At 34.3% G+C, this 19,872-nt stretch overlaps 2 protein-coding genes and 1 long non-coding RNA gene across 4 annotated transcripts; 2 read left to right on the forward strand and 1 right to left on the reverse strand.

Moving 5' to 3' along the window:
• Positions 1-2,373: 2,373 nt before the first annotated feature.
• Positions 2,374-8,434, reverse strand: dx (deltex E3 ubiquitin ligase). 2 transcript variants are annotated; one of them, XM_073978139.1, is made up of 6 exons: positions 8,009-8,434; positions 7,416-7,931; positions 7,179-7,350; positions 4,025-5,142; positions 3,821-3,963; positions 2,374-3,757 (listed from the first exon to the last, which is right to left on the reverse strand). In XM_073978139.1, the coding sequence occupies exons 2-6, from the start codon at positions 7,818-7,820 to the stop codon at positions 3,457-3,459; spliced, it is 2,139 nt and encodes a 712-aa protein (XP_073834240.1). In that variant the 5' UTR covers positions 7,821-7,931; positions 8,009-8,434; the 3' UTR covers positions 2,374-3,456. The 2 variants fall into 2 exon arrangements, with proteins under 2 accessions (XP_073834240.1, XP_073834239.1); XM_073978138.1 differs by having other exon boundaries at positions 7,416-7,935; positions 8,009-8,421.
• On the forward strand, positions 5,676-6,335 carry LOC141399432 (uncharacterized). Its single transcript, XR_012411842.1, has 3 exons — positions 5,676-5,794; positions 5,865-6,117; positions 6,177-6,335. It is a non-coding gene; the product is annotated as an uncharacterized lncRNA (long non-coding RNA).
• Positions 8,435-15,124: 6,690 nt separating the features above from the next.
• RpL7A (ribosomal protein L7A) lies at positions 15,125-16,650 on the forward strand. The gene is made up of 4 exons (XM_073978140.1): positions 15,125-15,265; positions 15,394-15,517; positions 15,587-15,957; positions 16,208-16,650. Exons 1-4 carry the CDS (start codon positions 15,251-15,253, stop codon positions 16,511-16,513), a joined length of 816 nt encoding a protein of 271 aa, XP_073834241.1. The 5' UTR covers positions 15,125-15,250; the 3' UTR covers positions 16,514-16,650.
• Positions 16,651-19,872: the final 3,222 nt, after the last annotated feature.

A 19,872-nucleotide genomic window follows, 5' to 3' on the forward strand; every position in this document is an offset into this window, starting at 1 on the left:
ATCCAAACTTAGATCAAGTTCAAAGATGGATTATATCGGTCCACTCCTTCCGGTACCTCCCCCACAGAAGTTCGAAAATGTTCGGAAAATTTGTGCGTACGAAAACTCTTGAAGGGAGTAACCGATTTGGTCCATACTTTGCACATTATAAAATTTCTACCAGACTTAGATGAGGTTCGAATATGGACTCAATCGGTAAACTCCTTCGAGTACCTTCCACACTAAATTTCGGAAAAGTTCAGTTTAGGACCTGCTCTTGAATCGCCATGGTTTTTGTTGTACCATGTTGTATTCACTGTCCCCTATACGAAGGTACAAGTTTCCTCAGCGGGCAAGTCCATACTTCCTGAAAAAATAGCCTGAAAGTTGAAAAACAAACCCTATGACACCATGTTTACGGGTGGAAGCGCAAGATAATTCTCGAACGGAAATTCCGGTTCCGGCCAAAATTTGGCCTTCGTAATATTGTTTCCAAACTTAGTTTAAGTTCGTAGATAAGCCATATCGGTCCACTCCTTCAGGTACCTACCCCACAAAAGTTCAAAAATATTCGGAAAAATTGTGGGCACGATAACTCTTGATGGGAGTGACCGATTTGGTCCATACTTTACACATTCTCATAATATCTACCAGATATAGATCAGGGGCCTAATTATGTGATTCGATATCGAGTTGTTTCGACCTGAGTACTCTAAATTGGGATGACAACATTCGTTATCGAGTAAAATTATCGAGAAATTGAGCATAAATTTGCGAGTTATTTCTCGAGGCCAAATTACCTATCGTAAACAAATAAAATGAAAGATTTCCTTATTGTCTTTTTGTTTAAAATGTAAAAATTGTTGTTTGTTGTCGTTTTATAGAAGAAAAACGATGTTAGTAAATAATTGGCAGCATTTTTTAGACAATATAACAAGATAAATTGGGAAAAGTCCTTTGCATTCGTTTTGAGAAATTGTGATAAATTTAGAATTAAAATGCATGCAATCATTAACCAAAAATTACGTTTGCAGTCGTTAAAAAATAAGTTGAAAAATAAGCATTTCTTGAAAAAAGAAAAAAAAATATTTAATATTAATAGCCTTTATTGTATAAGGGAAGTACATTTTAAACATTTCATCCCCCGTTGTTTACCAAAGGCATAGATCACCAAGATTAGCACTCGCCTTTACGTTTTCGTACGATTCACCATAGAAATGCTCTCTTCGTGTTCATCATTGACCAAAGGAAATATTCTCCCAGAGAGGCTAATGCAAAACATCCACCAAACTCTCTCTCATTTATTTTGAGAGAGGATTATTAAGGTAGATGTATCAGCAATCCGTTACAACAATGTCAAAAAGAGTTAGCAAAAATTAATAATTTTCTTATTTCCATAGCACAACTTCATTCTGAAATTATTATTGAATGTATTGTTCAACAAATTCCACAAATATTTACATTTTTCATTCATAATTTAGTTTTTTTTTGGTTCTTGCTTTCAAAAACACCTTTTTTACATCTACCTTCATAATATTCCCTATAGTACACATAGGATTTCATAGTTCGATTACAGGTTACTCTCGAAACATTCGATCAACGATTTCGATCGAATCTCGTCATGCCGATTTTTTATCGTGTCGAAATCTTTTTCACGAGCAAATACTCAATCGAATCGAATCACGTAATTAGGCCCCAGGTTCGAATATGGACTATATTTGTCCACTCCATCAAGTACCTCCCACACAAATTTTTGGATAAGTTCACTTTAAGACCTGCTATTGAATCACTTTGATTTTTGTTGAAGCAACTTACATTCGCTGCCTCAATTACGATGGTAAAAGTTGTTTCAGGGGCAAGTCCATACTTCTTGAGAAAACAGCCAGAAGGGTGTATAAACCCCCTATGGCACCCCCATGGTCTATGTCGGTCCATTCCTTTAAGTACCTTTTCAGCAAAATTTTTGAACTTTAATCCTAATCAACATTTCTGTCGGTTCATACGAGACCAAAATTTTGAAACCCCCTAAATACATAAGTTTTTTGTGAAAAAAAGTGTTTCAATTTGCACAGGCTGAGGGTATATCTCTGTCGGCAAAGCCGACTGATACTTTTTTACTTGTTTTAAATGTTTTTGGATGAAATGACAAATATTGGAGTGGAAAGCCTAATTCTCATATTCGTGTAAAGACTAGCAAAGTAATGTTTGGACACATACCAACGACTATGGAATTTGTGCAAGTAGATTTGGACAATACCACACAATCCGCTTATTGTCTCCACGTTCTCTGTAGACTCAAACCAAACAAATCGCAGCATTCCTGACTCTAGAAATTATTCTAGATCAAGAGTCTACTGTCTCGAGAGGGGCATTTTTAAATTAAAAACATGAAAATTCATTTAAAACTATGGAATATATTTATTTGTCAAATAAAATATTGTAAATTGGTTTTAAAAATGTTTAAAAACACTCATGTGAAACAAATGGCATTTATACAGTTCGTTCCACTTTGAACCAAGTGGATAAAAATACATAATCTCTTTCTCTCTACGTTACATCTAAACTCTAGTAATAAAACTGCGTAAAACAATTATAGTACAAACTACATTTGTTTTTATATAACTGTATATGTATGTATATGGAGTGTATAATAAAATACATAATAATACTCAATGAGTAGTAAAAATGCATGATGTCCTTACAAATACAAACTCTTGCAAACTGATCATGTTTATGTATGTATTAATGTATATATAGCTTTCTTAGCACTATAAAAATATAAAGTTAAATAATAAAACATTAAAATATGATTCGTAAATAGTATTTATGTAAAAATGACATAGTCTTTTAAAAATATGGAAGAACATTATAAATCACAATAAAAGACAAAGTGTGTGTGTGTGTAAACTAAAACTATAAAAATATAGTTTTATTTTTTCAATATACGAAATATAGTATGTAATATAATTGCCTAAATAGCAAATTATTTAAAGCATGTTTTTGTTGTAGTAATATTTAAATATTCTAAACACTTTAGTCTCCTATTGTTGTCTAATGTGTATATCGCACCGTATTACACAGTATATTTTTGTGCTGGATACAAGAACGTTTTGTTTTAATAGCAAAAAGCTTTGACGTGAATTGTTTTATATGCATAGGAATATTGTTTCCCAATCATTGGATATCTGAATTATAATTAAAAATACTGTCCAAAATAAATAGCCAATCACTATAATAACAATCCATGCCATATCCAAATCTAGATGGAAATTTCTATAATTGCGTACTGGCTAACTAGTGTTGTGTGTGCGTTTGGAAAGATAATGTAAACGAAATAGTCAGTTCAATTTAAAGTTTGAGTCTCTCAAACTGATGGAAGCTTGCGCAAATGTTGTTTATACGATTAATTGCACTTAAATGGTTGTTTGTTTTAATTCTAAATGAAAATGCTGTTAAGCGCAAGAAACGTACTGGTGATTAGTCTGTAACACCTAAATGTACTAATTGTTGCATGCAACGTTGCAAATATGTTGGATCTGGGAACATATTGAACTGTGTTTTATGATCGACGCTATTCCAAATGACAACATCCTCACGTCCTGTTGTCACTGAGCGACCTATCGAGAACAAGAGACGTCGATCGAATGCAATCTTTAGAAATCTCAGCACTTTACGACCCAATGGACAGTCTGGCAAATAGCAGACACGAGGAAATCCCACGGCAAAGAAAGCTCTACCCGGATGTGGATGCTCAGAGCTTTGTATTCCCGAAGCAATGCTGTAAATTAAAAAAAAATGTTTAGTAAATCACATTTGTTATTGAAAGGATTCGATAACTTACTCATACACAATTTGAATTGTATTTTGACCCTCATGGCCAGGAAGACTTTTACTCAGTATACTCCAAGACATGGTACCATTGGGTTGATTGCCAATTTTTTCACCGTATACAATACCGCATACAGGACATTCAATAAAGAGATTCTAAAGGAAACAAATGTGATTAATGACAATTATTTTATCAAACAAGTTGACTTTTACATACCTTATTCATTTCATTTTGCTGGGCAATTATCATGCCATTGAGACACTGTAAATGCATTAGATGTTGACACCGACTAAGGGCAATGGCTGGATTTTGCGCATTATGCACCAATTCCTCCATACACATGGGGCAGGGCTGAGCATTCGGCCACTGTGGCGGATCAACTACTTTGACAAAACGTGAGATCATATCACTCGCAGGATCTACACCAACAATCGAACCGGCAATGGGTTGTTGTTGCGATGCAGACGAATGAGAAATAATCGACGACGTACCAGACGCCGCCACAGAACCACACACCGAACCTGCTGAAGGTATGGGTGGAGGCGCAGGCGCCCTCTCATTTATCAATGATCCAGCCGCTGATTGCATTGATGCCGATTGAGAAAGTGAGGGTACAAAGACCTCATCACTACCCAATGAACAGTCCAACAGGTCATTAACAGATATGGCAAAATTACGACTACGCAGACTTTCCTTACTTTCATGACTCAAATAAGTGGAAACTGTGTCCACACTAGGTCTGCGATGGGATTTCATGCTATTTGTATCGGTATCGGAGGCTCGTGTACGTGACCGAGAACGATGCATACTCATGCGATTGCTGTGCTTCGACTGCAGAGAACCTTCCGAACAACGACTGTGATGACTACTCATTGAAGAAGTCAAAACGTTATTGGAATGCGCAAAGGGCTGCAAGTGATTGCCCGATGTTTGGCTACTACTAACAGATGAGGATGACGAGCCTAAAATACCATGATTGTGGGAAGATGACGATTGTTGCTTAGAGCTACTGCTTCCAAATATATTGAGATTATTCAAAATTTGCCTGAGATTCGCTGTTGAAAGTTCGCCATTACGTTTTCCTGTTTTACGTGAGCCATGCGGTAGAGATTGTTGTGATTGTGTGGTTGGTGGTGGTTGATGAGACGACGAGGACAATGGAAGGCCGTGTTGTTGACGACTTCCACTCGTGGAAGGCATCGAAAAAACTCCATTCGATGCTAAGCGATGTGTATGTTGTATCTGGTGTTTATTCTCAACACAATGAGATTTAGCGGATAATTTCGGTAAAGTGTTATTTCGTTTCGGTCCATAATCCATATAATTTGAGGGAGCTACAAGGAAAAGCAAATAAGGGTTGGAATTAGATTAAAATAAGAAAAAAGAGATATTTTGTAATACAATCAATCTTAAAAACCGATTTTCCACAAAGAATACATTTAAAAATTCCAATTGAATCCAATTTTCAAAATTAATTTAATTAATTATAACATCATTATGTTAAGCAACTAATCATGGTATTTGTACCATGCAACTAATATTCACATAAAAAAACCTGACGTATTTCGATACCACCCAACATACCAAATAAAAATAAAAAGTAATAGGACTTGAGAATAATATTATAAAAATAGAAAATTCACAATCAATTTGTAACAATGCTTGTAAAACTATTACTGGCATAAACTTTTCTAAAGTCTGCCTGACTTTTGTTGATAAATTAGTTTTCGTAGAATTTTTTTTGTATTTTACATCGATTTCTTAGTTTTTATGTGATTAAATGTATATCCGCGTTGCGTGAAATAAATTATTATATCCGTGTTGTGCTAAAATATAATTATCGATGCCTACATAATATAAAACAGTGTTAAGAGGCAAAAAGTCATTAAACTTTTGAATCATAAAAAATATGAATCTGAAGAAGTTTTCAGGATTGGTGATGTAAATAGCGTTTTTGATGAAACTAGAAGTGAATGCGAAAATAGTGTAAGTGACGAAACTACGAATAATTATAAATTTGAAATTCATACATATGTTCCCAACCCCATTTTCTAAGGGACAATGAAGATTTCTTTCATATTAATGAGTGAATGCCGCCAATATGGGCTTAATGACATACTTGTTATCGCCGATTCCGAACGGCGTGTTTTACTGTGTTTTTAATGGTTGATCCGGAAATGTCGTCTACATTACGCTGAGGGATATTTTGCCACCGTTGGAAAGTATGATGTTTTTGCCCGACCTGAGAATGGAAACCGTGCATACAGAGTGCAAGACGCACAAATATTGCACAAGAAACGCTATATAAAGTAAGTTTAATTTGCAAAATTAACTGAACAAATTATCATTAAATTTCTAATTTTCATAGATGCCGCAACTCACACATTCATTCAAGACGGTTCGCGAAAAATCGTATAAAGATGCGAAACAATAATAAAACCAAAAATCGTAACTGTAAATATAACTATTTTAATTATACCATAGAGTGAAAACTTAAATCACTATTCAACTTAATTAAAATTAAAAAAATGATAAAATATACTACACATTTTGTTAATTTATAAATCTCAAAATTTGAACTAAATTTATGAAATTTTAATAAAAATTTAAAAAAATATATGTAAGATTGTTTTACTATTACAAGGGTAAGCTTAAGATAATATTAATCGCATAAGCTTGTTCTACAATTACAAGAGTAAGCTTATAAACAAGGGTTCCGTTTCGATTTTTCTACAATTATGACATAAGCTTTTAACAACAAATTTCTCAAGTCTTTTTTAAGCTTAAGGCTTATGTTGGTAAGCTTATTATAATATAATTCTCAAGCTTATTTGGTATGTTGGGCAGTAATTTTAGTTATGTACATATGAAAATGAAATGTATCTGACATTATACCTGACACTGATTGGATTTTTAGAACCTATTTATAGCGTTCCAGTTAACTTGAAGTTAAAAGTTATAATTAAATTTCAAGGAGGACCTTCTTAGCATTATCTTTTAATGTGAAAATTATGTCTTAAAACTCCTCAGTCTCTTTTGTGATTTTAATTTTATTATTGAAACCTCAAGCTAGAACAAAAACGAGTATTTATTAATAAATTCGAAAGGTCGATAAAATCAAGAAACGATTTTAATTTTATTCAATATTAAACGAATAATTACCCAAAGTATGCTATACATAGCAGAAATTGAAAATGCATTTCAAAAAATGTGTAATGTGCGATTTAAAAACATCACAAATATATTATGATCTTAGCTCATTTCCCTCTAACATTCGATTTTTAAAGTGGCAAACATTTTTTATATGCGGTGCTCTTCACCTTTAAGCCTATTAAATAAAAACTTTGTATTTTGTTTATAAATAACTTACGATTTAGCTGCTGTGCTTGTTGGGCTGTAAGCTTTACTAAAGGATACGGTGCTTGTTGTGTACGACGTATACTTCTTATTGGACCACTTGGTTGCCGTGTTTGTGTCAAGTTGCAAAAGTTTATGGTGTATGGTAGACTTGATGTTCCACAGAGATCAAGCGTTTGTTCGCCCTATACAAAAAAGTGTAATTTAGAATGTAAATATAAAGTCTCTCACACCATAATTCATTACATACCTTTGACCAGGCATCTTCAATAATGCACTGTACCTCCATATTATATGGATGCCAATCACCCGAAACAGAACCAGCCCATTCCCATTTTGTGCCCTTGCCAGCAGGTGAGCTTGGTGTGTAAAACATTCGCCTTACACCTACCGTGGAGCGACCAGAGCCCTCCTCATTTTCCTGTGTCATTGTTCTTACATTAACATAAAACTTATCCAATTCCGGATCGGCATCACTAAGCAGAACTCGTGTTAATTTTTTCGCATGCGCACGTTCCAAATGTTGTGACACTGCCGGTGTATATGGCAACCACTTTCCACCACGAGATTCATACTCCCACACTACAACAGCATGGGTATTTGCAGCCACCGTATTTGCACCGCCACCACCTCCGCCACTGTTATGATGCGCCATCGTAATCGTAGCCCCAATTGATTTTGCGACTACTGGTGATGACGAAGTCTTTCAAACACATTCGCCGAGTTCCCGTTTTCTATGTCATAATGATCTGATTTATTTGTATTTCTTCCTTATTTGAAATAGACAAAGATGAATGTTGTCAGTAATTTTCATATCCCACACAAATGCATACACTCACTCACCCTCTTCTACTTTGATTTGGTATCCTCACACTCTCTATCGTTATTTCCCTGTATCTTCTTCTGTGTTTTATTATATATCGGACAATCTACTCAGAAGCTCCACCAACAACAACAACGACAATACGACGAATTTCGATCAGAGAATGCAGAAGTAAACAAAATGTAAAAGAAATGAAAAAAATGGAGCTGAAGAATTGCATCTTATGATTTGAATGCGTCTTTCACTTTATCGTCGTTCAAATGCATTTTCACACAACACTGAACTATGAACTCTTTTATTATTTATTCCAGCTAATTTATTTAATTGAAAAATTACAATTCTTCTACGCACACAAACCACGATCACCGAAACTACGTTGCCGGATTGCTTCAAGAGTACTACCTGTATCTGTGTTGTGTTGCCACACGAAAAAGATTTTTCCGATTAAATATCGATTTTTAATAGGAAAAAGTGGTGCCAATGTTAAAGAATGTTTCCCAGCAAAAAATTTGCATCCGCGGATGCAGTTAAATCACTAGAACAATTGCCGCTGGAGTACATCTTTTCCTATGAATTCACCAATGAATTTTACAAGAGACCGCGCAGCTAGGATGTACTCCATTTTGCTTCCACGGCACACAGCTAGGATGCACTCCATTTTCGATCCAAATCACAGCCTTTGATGTAGTGTTTAGGATTGAATTTAAATGCAGTCTAAAGATTTATAAAATGCAAGCCATTGCAAATATCCCAAAATAAATAAAATACATTGCTTGTTCGTGTAAAACAAAAATATTAACTTTATTAGATTAACACAAATTATAAAAACTCTTCATTAAATTTGATCGTAGCTAAAGCATAGTACACACGGTCCAACAAAACTGACAGTCAACGTACTTTAACGGCAATTTTCTGGCAAATAAAAACTTTTTGTTAGCTAAAAATGATTGAAATACAACATTTATGGTATAATTTAGTGATTAGGAAAGTAATTATTCAGCTAGACTTTGATATTAACGAAATAGACCTCGATGACTGTCAGTTTTGTTGGACCGTGTGTACTATGCTTAAGTTTACTTCCTCTACTCTGCTTTTTAATACATCGAAATTGATATTGCTTCATCATCCAAATGGTTTTTCATTTTTCCTCCTACTTCAGTTCAGAGTTCCAAAAAACTCCAACTCCACTTCAAAAATAATTTGCGTCTCGTGAATTACAGCAATGTTCATAACTTTAGTTTGTATTTCTTTATTTTTTTTAACTAATTATTATAATTTTTTCAGAAAAATATACTGCAAAAACGTAGAGAAGTAAGACTAAAAGAAATGCATTTTCCAAAAACATATGCTAATAGTTCCACATTTTGGTTACAGATGGCTACACAACTCACTGGAATTGATAACAGCAATGCCAATCGTTTTTGATTCCCATTTCTCGCGACAGAAAACATAAACGTTGTGTTTTGTGGCTAAAATTTGTTTCTTCACTATTTTTTATTTAATAAAAAAACAAAAGTCAACGCCGTAAAATTTGAGTTTTAATGTTTTTCTTGTCAATATTCCAATGAGTAACAGTTTTCGTTTAACAGAATGTTGCTATGATATCGTAGCAACAGAGGTTAACTCCCTCTACCGTTAATTTTTCACAATTGACATTTCCTATCTTATAATATTGACATATTTGAAGACTGCGACTGTAGGGATCAAAAAATTGGCTTTCTTGGCTAGGGATCTATAAGCGAGTGCTTCTAAAATGTATCGAGCGGAGTGCATTTTTCATAACTCCGTGTGGACTGCATCGAAAGATGTATTGAAATCATAACTCTGCATTGCACTACTTCCAAACTTTTTGCTGGGTTATAATGGGCCAAATACATACATGGTATGTTCCTTTACTTTTGAAAATGGTAAAACCGGCAAAAGTAGCAATTCACGTATGAATTGTATGGTGTCAGAAGTAAAGGAACGCTTTTCGAGTAAAAAGTGGCAAAACTTGAAGATTCTTGCACGTAAAGGAACAGAGCCACAGCTGAAAACACATCCAACGTTTAAATAATAGCTTTGTTCCTTCACTTTTTTAATGGTAAGGGTGGTAAAAGAGAAAAGTGTAAAAATTGCTCAAAATTGCTCTCTCATGAACATTTTTACCAGAAAAGTAAAGGAACGGAAAAATTGTAGATCTCGTAGCAATGCCAAGAAGAAACATAAAAAAATCAATTTTCGTCTTTTATTTCACAGTTTTTAATTTACTCTTATGTTACACGCTAAAACTTTCATACGAAACTTTCCCATTATTTTGGCGTTCATAGATCGAGTTCCATACAAAAGTAATTTTATGAAATTACTGTAATGGGGAACTCGAACTAAGAACGCCAAAATAATGGGAAAGTTTCGTATGAAAGTTTCAGTGTGTGACATAAGAGTTAGTTTTGTCAGCGTTCGACTTCTTCTTCTGTTTTTCGTCCAGTTTCGTCGTTAATCGTCAAATAAAAGTCGAAAAATCAGTTCTGCCATTTTTTACCTGCAGAAATTTTGCTGGTAGCCTGTGGTAGAAGAGAAAGTCAATTTCGCTCTCTCTCCACTCTCACTCTCTTAAAAATTGTTTCCAGTTTTGCCACTTTTCGGGGTTAAGGAACGCTTTGCAGGTTAAAAATGGTAACAAATGGTAGAAATGGTAACCTCAGGTAAGTAAAGGAACACAGCTAATGCCATGTACATACCAGCACTTGAACCACGTCGTTCGCTCTCATAATTATGTACCCGAATTAACCCGTTCATACGACATGGTACACAATTCATAACAACATGTGGTTTGTTCCAGTACTGCAAGAATTTACTAATTTTTAATATTTTTTCCGATAACATAAAGGAAAAAATGTTATCGTAGTAAAAAATTTTAGCTTCTTGCAGGTTCTGGACCAGAGCAAATATTATTTTCGTTCATTTTTTCACAATTTTGGTGTTTTCAGGAAATTTTTTAATTTTTCTATTTTCAAAATATCTTTTTGTTACATAGCTGGTTTATACTTATGCTCCGAAATCCACTGTATTTCAGGAAATCCTGAAATACACCCCGTTGTTTACACTTATTTTTTGTTGATTTCAAACATATCACAATAATCAAGGTAGATGCACATGTGCAGCTGATTGCACATGAATTTTCAAAACAAGTTTTTGCAAATTTAATTTGTCGATAAAAATATACGACAATACGCAAATTTACTGCATTATTTCGAACATAATTGTAAAGTTGTGTATATTAACATATATCATAATTACTGTGTATAATACTAACAAATGTTCAAATAAAACATTTTTCGTCGTTGAAGCACCATAATTAGAAATTTTGATTGATAAAGTTGTGTTCCAGAACTTCCTAAATAGTACGACATGCATAATTGTTTCCTTTTTGAGCAAGAAACGCGTTCCCGTGCTAAACTCGCACTTCTCTTTAAACAAAAATGGAGCAGAATAACATTTTCTGCTATACAAATTTGGCCGAGTATATACTATCAGCTTGTTTGCTGGCATCTGATTGCCTGATACGTTGATTATACATTTCTGCTAGAGTTTTGGCAATTTCTGCAATTTTTCTGTTTATTTTTATTGTGACATATCGCTCTTTTGCTAATTTTACCATGAAAAAATTACAGGAACACAGTGAAATATTAATATTAGCCCTGTTCCTTTACGTTCAAGAATCTTCAAGTTTTACAACTTTTTGCTCGAAAAGCGTTCCTTTACTTCAGACACAATACAATTCATATGGGAGCAGTTTTCAACTTTTACTACTTTTGCCGGTTTTACCATTTTCAGAAGTAAAGGAACAGACCAATTGTAAGAAACTAATGCCATGTTTACACTTACGCTCAAAAATCCACTGGATTTCACGAAATCCTGAAATACACCCCGGTGTTTATACTTATTTTTTGTTGAATTCAAACACATCACAACTATCAAGGTAGATGCATATGCGCAGCTGATCGAACATGAATTTTCAAAACAAGCTGTTGTAAATTGAATTAGTCATCAAAAAATGCGACAATATAGAACTTTACTGCTTTATTTCGAAAATTATCGTAAAATTATCTGTATATCGTATTAATTGTGTATAATACTAACAAATGAAAAAATAAAAAATGATTTTTATCGTTGAGACATCATAATAAATTTTGGTTGTGTTCAGAACGTGTAAAATATTACTACTTGCCGTAGTTTTCCCGTCTAGTGCTACAAATGCGTTCCCGTACTCCGAAATCTGGCAAGTCTTGCACTTCTCTTTAAATGAAAATTGCGCTGAATAACAAACACCATCTTCTCCTGTTTTCTTCCACACAAATTTGGCATAGTAGAACCTAGCAGCATGTGTATTGGCATCTGAATATGATAGCTGATACTTTAATTCTGACATTTCTGTTGGAGTTTTTGCAATTTCCGTCATTTTCCGTTCCCATATTTTTTAAGAAATTTGTATGGGAAAACAATGTTTGACAATTCTAACATTACCGTTAAAAAAGTACGGGAACACAATGGAAAATATCATTGTAACAAGTAACTAAATAAGTTTTTCACATTGTTTACATATTTTAATGATATTTTTTTTTTTTTTTTTTTGTTGCCGCAATTGACCATCTACCTTGTTTATTGTGATACGTGAAAAGTGTTGCAACTTTTGGTTGCATATCATTAGTACTGTGATTTCAATGTTGATTTCGCTGAAATCACGAAATGTGATGATTTCGTTTTTGTATGCGAAATCATGGTAAATTTTGCTTGATTTCACGCGAAATCACGAAACGATGCCGAATGTAAACCAAACAATACAGACTTTCTGGCAGTCATTAGATTTTTGTTTCTAGATTATACGCGAATTTGAAACGATGGACAAGAAATGCAACTGCAATGAAAGAGAAGACAAAATTTGCTATGATTTGAGTATATACTAGTCGTTAAACGCCTACTTCACATTCACGTTTTGCAGTTTTTCTAAAAATGTTTGGGTTTTTAATAAATTTTTAAATTTTGTATTTTTCCTGTCTTAAGGGCTGTTTACACCATATATCAATGTCATATGAGCTGTCATTTCTTTCATCCATTCGACATTCTCTATGTTTGTCAAAATTGACGTCATCCATACAACTTTCAATTTGTGCGTTCAAACCTACAAGTGTTATTTTCATATGACATAACCTATAAATACAAAAACAGCTGTTTTTGTCATTGTTTACATTTATTGTTGAGTTGCAAATTTGGTCAAATTTTAATTTTAGTTGAAGGAAAACGAATATCTATCATGTTTGTTGTGGTAGAATAGGTTTGGGGTTATAGAGGCATTCATGTTTTTGCCACAAAGCAATCATTTCCAAGACTGCTTCTTTCTACCAATCGATCTGAAAATAACATTATAAACACCCTTTATTTACTTTTCTAAATATTTTAATATACATAACTTTCCATTTTCTTTTTTAAAAGATTTTGTTTTTCTTTTTAAGAATGCCAGAAAACAGCTGATAAATTTATGTTTACATACGAGAATGCCGTATCAAATAGAGCGCTCCCTAAATGAAAAATGTACATATGAGTTGCCAAATCATTTTGATAGATGAAAATTTTCATAGTGGTCACACTATGTGTACAACATTCGCAGGTAGAAAATTTGACATCTCATACGACATTGATAGATGGTGTAAACAACCCTTTAATTTATTTCGATAAATTCTCTCATTTGTTAGAGATGTGACATATTTTATCATCGTTCTGAGAGTAATTTAAATTGAACAATGTCCAAAAATCGTTGTTCGTGAAATTAAGTATGGGAAATCAAGTAATTATATCGTAATTTGGATTCGACCAACGGATAGAGAGCGAATTAGCCTTAGTATGAACAAGACATAAAGTGTTTTGTCATTTCTGATAGAAGAATAAAGAAAATTTGAAACTTGGCAGCACTTTGTCCTTTATTTATCTACGAGAAATTACACAAAACTTTACTCAAACGTTGAATGTGTTTAGGGCTTAAGGCCGATGCACGTACGGCGCGTTGGGCGTCACTTTACAACAACCACATGAAAACTTAAAAAACAAACTTGGCATCACTTAAACATTTTTCATGTGGTTGTTGTTTTTAACTCGCAACGCGTCACACAACGGACCGTATGTACTTGCCTCATTACAGCCGTGTGTGAGTCGCGTCGCGCGTTAAAAACAACAACAACATGAAAAATGTGTAAGTGGTGCCAAGTTTGTTCTCGAATTTTTCATGTGGTTGTTGTAACGCGTAACTAAATGCCCCGTATGTACCGGGGCAATAAAGGCCTCGGCACATACAATCCGCTGTGTGACGCTTTGAGCATTGAAGTGATGGATGCCATATTTGTTCTTGAAGTTTTCACGTGGTTTTTGTAACGCGGCACTCAACGAATCGTATGTAAAGAGCCCTAAAGCGGGGTACACACGATCAGTTTAATTATAATTTACCATTTTCTTTAACCTTTTGTGGATATTTCGCCCAAAAAATGTTGACAGCAAATAAAGAATTCGCCTTTTGGATGACCTTCTTAAATTCGCCTTGGAGTTGACGATAGTTGTATGAAGTACAAAAAAAGGAATTTGACACTTCATATTCGAAAAGCTGACGTGACACCTCTATGTTCAATATGCCTTGGCTTTGAATTGATGTAAATTTGTTTCCGAATAAAATAAAAATTAATTTAGTAGCCTGTTTATATTATAGATTTTAGCCGGGTTTATCTTCTTTATGAGGATTTATTGGACATAAATGGAATTGACGTTTGAATCCCAGTGGGTTTATTAAATCCGGTTATATGTAAACGTACTATAAGATTCCTTATTTCATGAAAGCTTATGGCCTGTTCCCGTACTTTATAGAGTGGTAAAAGTCGTAAAAGTTGTAAAACTCGTAAACGATTTTCATATAAATTTTGTGTAAGGGAACGGAAAATGTGTAAAAGTGGTAAAAATTGTAAAAACTTTTTAGTTCTGGAACAGAGCTTTACTTTACGCTGCGTATATACGCCCGTCAACCTTTGTGGCTGTGTTCATTATTTTTACAGTGTTGTATTTCTAACCTATTTTGCTGCCAGGTGTCGCTCGTGTGATTATTTTGACATCTCTTTGACATGTGCAGCGTTTCCGTTGGCTCAACTCCTTTCCTTTTTGACAGGCAGAGAATAAGGCTGGTCGATTTAGGCCCGCGCCAATATCTGCTTTTTTCATAAACATCTTTGAATAAAAATATCACCATGGTTGTTAAGAAGGTACGTTTACCCAGTGCACCACAGTTTTTAATAAATGTTGTGAAGAAATAATTACGGTGCCCAGTGAATTAAGTGTGGAAAGCCGATTTACTTACCGAGAGTGTTTGTTTACTGTTGTGTTTTTATAGCCCAGACCAAAGAAGAAGCCAGTGACCAAGAAGGTTGCCCCAGCTCCTTTGGCCGTTAAGAAACCTGTTGTCAAGAAAGTCGTCAATCAACTTTTTGAGAAGCGTCCCAAGAACTTTGGCATCGGTAAGTTTTATTAAATACAAAAATGAAAACATTTCAAGATATCTAAACGTGTTTGTTTTTATGTTATAGGTCAAAATGTTCAACCCAAGAGAGATTTGTCTCGCTTCGTCAAATGGCCCAAGTACATCCGTATCCAACGCCAAAAGGCTGTTTTGCAAAAGCGTTTGAAGGTTCCCCCACCAATCCATCAATTCAGCCAAACTCTTGACAAGACCACCGCCGTCAAGATGTTCAAGTTGTTGGAGAAGTACCGCCCTGAATCAGCCATTGCTAAGAAGCAACGCTTGAAGAAGATCGCCGAAGCCAAGGCTAAGGGCAAGGATGTCCAACCCAAGAAGAAGCCCACTTTTGTGCGTTCCGGTACCAACACTGTCACCAAGTTGGTTGAACAAAAGAAAGCCCAATTGGTCGTCATTGCTCATGATGTTGATCCTCTTGAGGTAAGAACCGGCTTAATTCCATAACATAAACAATAGCTTTGGCGTCGTAAACACTGCCTAATTTTTGTTGTTTACATATGATGTTAAACTTGAATTTCTTCAACTGAAGTGTTTGAATCTTACGAGATTCATTCGAATTGTGGAAACTTGACATGCTGATTAAACAACAAAATAAATGCTTAGCTATTAGTTTATTTATATTCTGTTGTGAAATTTACTAATAAACTTTTCCCTTTGTTTTCTATTACAGTTGGTATTGTTCTTGCCTGCTTTGTGCCGCAAGATGGGTGTCCCATACTGCATTGTTAAGGGTAAAGCTCGCCTCGGTATGTTGGTCCGTCGCAAGACGTGCACCGCTTTGGCCTTGACCAATGTTGAAGCCAACGATAAGGCTAACTTCGGCAAGATTGTCGAAGCTATCAAGACCAACTACAATGATCGCCACGATGAAATCCGCAGACACTGGGGTGGTGGTATCTTGGGCTCCAAGAGTTTGGCTCGCATTGCCAAGTTGGAACGCGCCAAGGCCCGTGAGCTCGCTCAAAAACAAGGTTAAAAACATCTGTGTGATTTTTAGTTTTTATTTGATTTGATTAATAAAATCAAACACCACATACAAAAAGAAGAAGAACTGTTTTAAAGTTTGATTTATGAAAAAGAAAATAAAACTAAATTTAGTTTTTAAAGAAACAATTTAACTTGTTATTATTTATTGTGACAAATAATTTGATTGGCATGGAGTTTGAAATGGTGTGTGTACAATTTTATGAGTTTGTTGCTTTTGTGTTAACATTGCCGGATTATTAGTGAACAACTACAGATCTAGGTTTGCACAATGTCTTCTTAATGGAAGGAACATACGACGTGAATCCGATTGTCGACTGTTGTAACCCAATTAACTTATGGCTGGTTTTTCTATGACGACTCGAAACCAAAATCATTGTTTTTTGAAAAATATACAACAAATAGCTACAACTGATCGGAGTCTCACTCGGTCAAGGCATTGCATCAAATCCGATACTTTAAATATTTATCAATGATTTTAAACTTTTAGAGGGTATTTATTTTGTTTTAACTGTAGAAAGAGTTCCCAAGGCCAAAAAAGATTTTTTTTTTAAATTTTGTCATATCATCGATTGTGTAAACATGATCACAATGTAAACATTGCATACAATACATAATGTACATACAAAATTCTCAGTGAAAATAGTTTTATCTTTCCAAATATTATTTGTAGTTAAAACAATGTTGCATTGAAAAATGCAAATATTTTAGTTTTTTAGCATAAATATAAAGTTTATACTAAAACTATTCGCTGGAAAGTCTAAACTGGATATATTCTTGATCTAGAAAATTATGCAGTTGGATTTAGCAAATTGAAAGTTGAAGTTTTCGTTTGCAGATTGAACATGAATTGAATGCGCGAATATTCTCATCTAAAATACCATCTTTTCTAAAGTATTCTCCAACATGGTTTATACAAACCAATTGGTGAAGCACTTTTTCCACTCCAACGATTACATTCATTTATCCAGTTTTTTCACAGTGCTATAGGACGATGCTTCGAATGTTATGAAAAATTTTCGTTTGTTTCAGCATACAAGTATGACTGACTTCCGTAATTTCAGTTGCTTTGTGTTTTTTAACTTCGTTAAAATATTTCAGTTGCACACTCACTCATGCATTGTTCCTCGAAAATTCAACTACATATATTCATCAGAAATAAAAATGATACATATTTGCTTTTTACCTGCGTTAATATGCGTACAGTCGAAATCGCTTATAACGTCGGTCAAGGGACCGGCCAAAATCGGACGCTATAAGCGATAGTCGTTATAAATGATATTTCTAAAAGAGGTAAAATTATATTATGTATAGTGATTTTTGGGTATAAATGCGTTGTTTTATTAATTACATACATATTATTTTAGTTTGTGCTTTTGTATTCCGACATACATAAGTTTTAAATTTAATTCAGATTTTGAAAGGGTTTTCAAAACACATTTTTGTTTGTAACATCTTCTAAGTAAATCAATTTTTGAAGAGTTTCTACATCTAGACACGCCTCTGACACTGACGGCATTTGAAATTCTGTCTCTGTAGTATCCGCAATTTCTTCGTTAAACTTGCCTCCATCTAAAACTTCCAACATTATGTCGTCATTATATATGGCAGATGTGAAAACTTTGTCATCGATGGCAACTAATTAAGCGATATCTTCTACGTGTTGGGAGAAATTAAAACGAAGATAAATGTCTTCAGAATCGTTCAAAGGACCATTAACCCGCCCATACAACAATAACACGGCATCCAACACATTTAATTTCGTACTTTGAACCTTTTCTATTCTTGCCTGGATAGTGGATATTTACCGATCCGGCATTGCGATTTTATTCCACCTTGGACCATGGGTTGTAAAACAGATGTGACAATGGGTGGCAAAAATTTAAGCGTAATTGACTTGAGGCCACCATCTTTGAACATGTTGTGCATAAGTTTGGCAATTTGTTGTTGTTTGAGTTTGAAAAAATATACATACAACAAATTATTGAGAGAAAAATTCATTCTTCGTATGATTCGACGCTATAACCGATAGCAAAATTCAAATATTTCACAAAAAACCGACGTTACAACCGATATGACGTTATAAGCGATGACGTTATAAGCGATATTTATTTGTGTGGAATATAAAGGGCAGAAATTCGGGACTTTTGGATTTCGTCGCTATAAGCGATATGACGTTATAAACGACGACATTATAAGCGATTTCGACTGTATTTGTAAATAAATATATTCTTTCTCATGATGTAATCTCTCAAATCAAACGCTTGCATTTAAATTATAAATGGTGGTGAACGTCGTAATATTTCTACAAGACATATCGTCTGCTCCGTCGGAAAAGGTCGTAAGTCCCTCTCAATAAATTTTTCAGGAGGAAGAAAAAACATTCAAGCGCTTTCTGTATTAAAGATTTTATTATGGTGGTAAAGGCAGCATTTTTCGTTTATTTATTCCGTTTCAATACCTGTACTTTGTTTGATAAAATTCCGTCGCGTTTGGGAGATAATTGGTTGTCTTTGGACTTACGACCTATTCTTTGTACAGTTTTGTATTTTTGTGACCTCAATATTCCTCCGAAATGGCTGAAATTTGGTATTTATTCTTCGTTTCGGGTATAAAACTTTCTCCCATAAATTTGTCTATATAGGTCCACGCCTTCATATAGCCCCGTAGAACGGTGCCTCTCGAATTTCGGTATTTTGAAGGTTAGCCACATTGTGGAGGGTATAACAAGTTCGGCCTGGCCCAATTTAAGGACGTTCTAACTTGTTATTGATATTCACTTGCATATCCCAACTAATTTGCGATGCAAAAAAATTTAATTGACATAAGAAAAGGTAACATAAACTGTTTCAAGGACCAGCAACGTGGACCGGTTCGGCTAATATTTAATATAAAACATGACACGTTGTACTTACGACCTTGTACTTTTGCCTTACGACCTTTTCCTTCAATTAAATTTCATGATTAATTCCGTTAATATACGTGGTTTCTTAGCTACATTGTAATCCCAAATAGTGTCCTTTTTTGTCTTCCCAAGTATTTCTGCCCCAACTTTCTGCATCTTTTGTTTTTGTCTGCAAACCATGTAGAATCTTCAGCATGTAATGTCTTTCTGCGTTTAGGAAGTTTATCATCAGAGCTTTCAGAATCACTATGAAAACCATAGGGAACTAGACCCATGACACCGCCGTCTAATTCCATTCCAAATTCATACTGCTCTTTGTTAGCAAAAACCATGATGTCTTCTTAATTTAATAACATTTCAATCAATTATTATTTTAGAATCATTTAATAATATAAACATTGCACTTACCCGTCCGTTAGAAGGTATTAATTTATTGAATTCAGAAT

The sequence above is a fragment of the Musca autumnalis genome, unplaced genomic scaffold, assembly GCF_047663935.1.
Source record: "Musca autumnalis isolate F117 unplaced genomic scaffold, ASM4766393v1 scaffold_3, whole genome shotgun sequence".
Lineage (NCBI taxonomy): Eukaryota > Metazoa > Arthropoda > Insecta > Diptera > Muscidae > Musca > Musca autumnalis.